The following is a 3,175-nucleotide window of genomic DNA, read 5'->3' on the forward strand; positions in this document are numbered from 1 at the left end:
AATCCCGTTTGTTTTAATTAAACTCCACCTCTAATCATAGTAAGTGCCAGCTGCCCGTCCACCTCACCGGGGTCTTTCCAAATCCTCTTTCCCATCTCTGGACAAAGAAATCTTTATTAACAGCTTTTTCAATAAAGACTTGACAGCGGTGTGTATTAAAAAAAATAAGGATCTGCTTTCTAAAAACAGAACAACCACGGCCATGCAAGTCCTGGACAAGAAAAAGGCAATCAGAAGATGAAAGATAAAAGCTGCCTGACATGCAGGAGGCACCGAGGAACCCAAGGAAAACCAGATAAAAACTAAACCAACGATTTACACTGAATGCTAAGTGCCAAAATGTATAAATTAATTTCTCCACAGTGTTGCTGCTGTCTCTCAGACTTTTAGTCCTGTACAACAGCCGAATGTAAGCCATAACAAATTATAAAAAACTATAAAAATGTACAAAAACCAGCTCAAGTAGGAGGAGAACTTCATCACGAAAACTGAGGTCAGATCACGTCTACTCTTCCTCAGAGGACTCTCCATCTTCGGCAGGATCCGGTGGCAGGGGCCGAGCTCTGTAAGAAGCATTTCAAAAGCATTAACAGAACTCAATCAAAGGTTTGAAAGGCCAACAAAGCCCTTTTCCCAGAGCCTGAGTGACCTAAATGACATTAATTAGCCCCAGACAGCATCTTGAGGCTTCAGGACTGACAGAAGCTGCTTTATCCCAAGGGCTGCGAGCCCACATGATCAGCACAGACTTTCCTTTCAAATGGGAAAGAAAACATCCCACATCAAAATATCCCTGGACGGTCTCTGTGTGTTCCTGACCCAGAGGGCCACACGCAGGTTCCACACCTTTGTTTGGAAGCTGCATAACTCCCGTTTCATACCTGAGTTTCAACCTAACTTACTGACCAAAGAGGTTGTGCAGTTGAGCGAGTACAGCTCTTGCTTCTTCCAGAACACACTTGGAAGCTGCAAACTGTTTTGTATGAGGACACTCTGTGTTCTCTTCTCACCACATTTTCTGTTTCACCAAGAGATAGGATGCACTTAAAAGCCTTTGTTTGCCTGTCCTGCAGGACAATTCCAGGCTGATTCTTATGCCCCCCCCCCCCCCAGGTAATTTAGGAATATCTACATTTGGTGGAAAAATGGAGGTTCAACAGAGAATTGGAAACAGTGTCTGTAAGACAGTATTTTATACTGCCATGTTTTCAGTCAGTAGGGCAGAATAGAAGTTAATTTTTGAGGTTTCAGCTTGGAAAAGCAATTCTCTGGCACATGGAAGTGGCTTAGTGCTCTTCTAAGCTTTTCCGAAACATCGCTGTGCTTTGTAGGCACATGAAGTTAAGTCTAAGCACTGAGAACTTGCCTAAGCTACCAATTACCCCACTCATACCCCACCCTGCCCGAGGTCCCTGGAGACAGATGCTGCACTTAGCCAGACTTTGCTGGAAACTAGGATACAAACGTTTGGAGTTTGGAAAGTTTGTCAACTTTTCAGCAGTCACCTGCTCCTTCACAAATTGTAGTTTCACAGCAGTCAGGGAGGAACACTAACCACAACTTGTATCATCCAAGGACACTAACACCACCCTCTCAGGCCCCCAGGAATGTCACTCTCGGGATTATTTGGAAATGCCAGGGTTTTGCTGTTTGATATCACCCCCCAGACCACTCTCTGACAATCCACATTACAGCAGCACCACAGAGCCCCAGCTGCCCCACGACAGCTCTGCAGATGGTTTTTGCTCTCTGCCACACTCCAGGGAGCCTCAGTTGGTGTTGTTTTTTTTTTTTTTTAAAGGAAGTGAACGTTAAGTTTAAGTTTGGCACAGCCAACCCCCGAAACTCCCCAGGCATAAAAAACCTGCCCTTCCACGTTGTGCTTTGCTCCTTCCCATTACCCCACGGGGCGACACTTCTGCACTTCCTTCTCTCCTCTAATTGTAGGGATTTGTGCCTCCCCCGATACGCACCCCAGGCCGCTGCTCCCGGGCATGGCTCCGTCGGGCGCCCGGTTCTCCTTGGGCGGGAGCTGCAGGAACTCGCCGATGCTCCTCTGCCAGGCGGGGATCGGCCGCACACACACCGGGTTCAGCCCCACGGGGCGCCGGTCACCTGCGGGGAGGGCGTCAGACACCGGGATGGGAGGGAGGGAAGCGGGAAAAGAAGGAAGCAAGGAGGGATGGAGAGAAGGAGGGAGGGAAGCAAGGAAAGGAGAGAGGGAGAAAGGAGGGAAGAAAAGTGGGAGGGAGGGAGGCAGGAAAAGAAGAGGGGAGGAGGAAGGCAGGAGGGGAGGCAGGGAGGGAAGGCAGAAGAGGAGAAGAGGAGGGAGGGAGGGAAGGAAAGAGGGAAAGGAGGAGGGGAGAGGGAAGGAGGGAGGAAAGGAGACAGGAAAAGAAGTGAGGGGAGGAGGGAGAGAGGCAGGGAGTGAGAAAAGGAGACAGGAAAAGAAATGAGGGGAGGAGGGAGGGAAGGAAGGAGGGAGGGAAAAAGAGGGAAGGAGGAAGGACGGAGAGAGGGAGAAAAGGGAAAGGGAAGGAAAAGGGGAAGGAAAGGGAAAGGAAAGGAGAAGGGCTCACCCTTCCTGGCCGGCGGCGGTCCCGCGTTGAGGTTGGCGGGGCCCAGCGCCTTCCGGGGAGCGCGGGCGCCCAACACTGCGGGGAGAGCGGGCGATCAGCGGCGGCACCCGGGACCCGGTCCCCTTTTCCCCCTGTCCTGTCCTGTCCTGTCCCGTCCCGTCCTATCCCGTCCCATCCCATCCCGTTCCATCCCCCGTCCCGCACCCTTGCGAAAGGCGCCGCCGCGCTGGTCCGCCTTGGTCCGCACCATCCCGGCACTGCCCGGCCCCGCCCCGGCCCCGCCGCGCCCTCAGCCGCCAATGGCAGCGCGGGCGCCGCCCCGATCCCCGCGAACACCCGGGACCCGCACGCTACATGGGATATGGGGAAGGAATTCTTCCATGTGAAGGGGTGAGGCACTGTCACAGGTTGCCCAGAGAAGCTGTGGCTGCCCCATCGCTGAAAGTGTCCAAGGACAGGTTGGACGCGGCTTGGACCAACCTAGTCTAGTGGAAGGTGTCCCTTCCCATGGCAGGGAATGGGACTGGATGATCCTTCGGGTCCATTCCCACCCAAACCATTCCCGGACTTTACGAACGTGCCCGGAACGGTCGCGC

The 3,175-nt window shown here is 52.9% G+C and overlaps 1 protein-coding gene across 1 annotated transcript; it reads right to left on the reverse strand.

Annotated features, from left to right (window-relative positions):
* Positions 1-458: 458 nt before the first annotated feature.
* On the reverse strand, positions 459-2,892 carry PCLAF (PCNA clamp associated factor). The gene is made up of 4 exons (XM_064668647.1): positions 2,784-2,892; positions 2,580-2,654; positions 1,974-2,115; positions 459-563 (listed from the first exon to the last, which is right to left on the reverse strand). The coding sequence occupies exons 1-4, from the start codon at positions 2,827-2,829 to the stop codon at positions 506-508; spliced, it is 321 nt and encodes a 106-aa protein (XP_064524717.1). The 5' UTR covers positions 2,830-2,892; the 3' UTR covers positions 459-505.
* Positions 2,893-3,175: the final 283 nt, after the last annotated feature.

The sequence above is a fragment of the Pseudopipra pipra genome, chromosome 12 (genome assembly GCF_036250125.1).
Source record: "Pseudopipra pipra isolate bDixPip1 chromosome 12, bDixPip1.hap1, whole genome shotgun sequence".
In the NCBI taxonomy this organism is placed as follows: domain Eukaryota; kingdom Metazoa; phylum Chordata; class Aves; order Passeriformes; family Pipridae; genus Pseudopipra; species Pseudopipra pipra.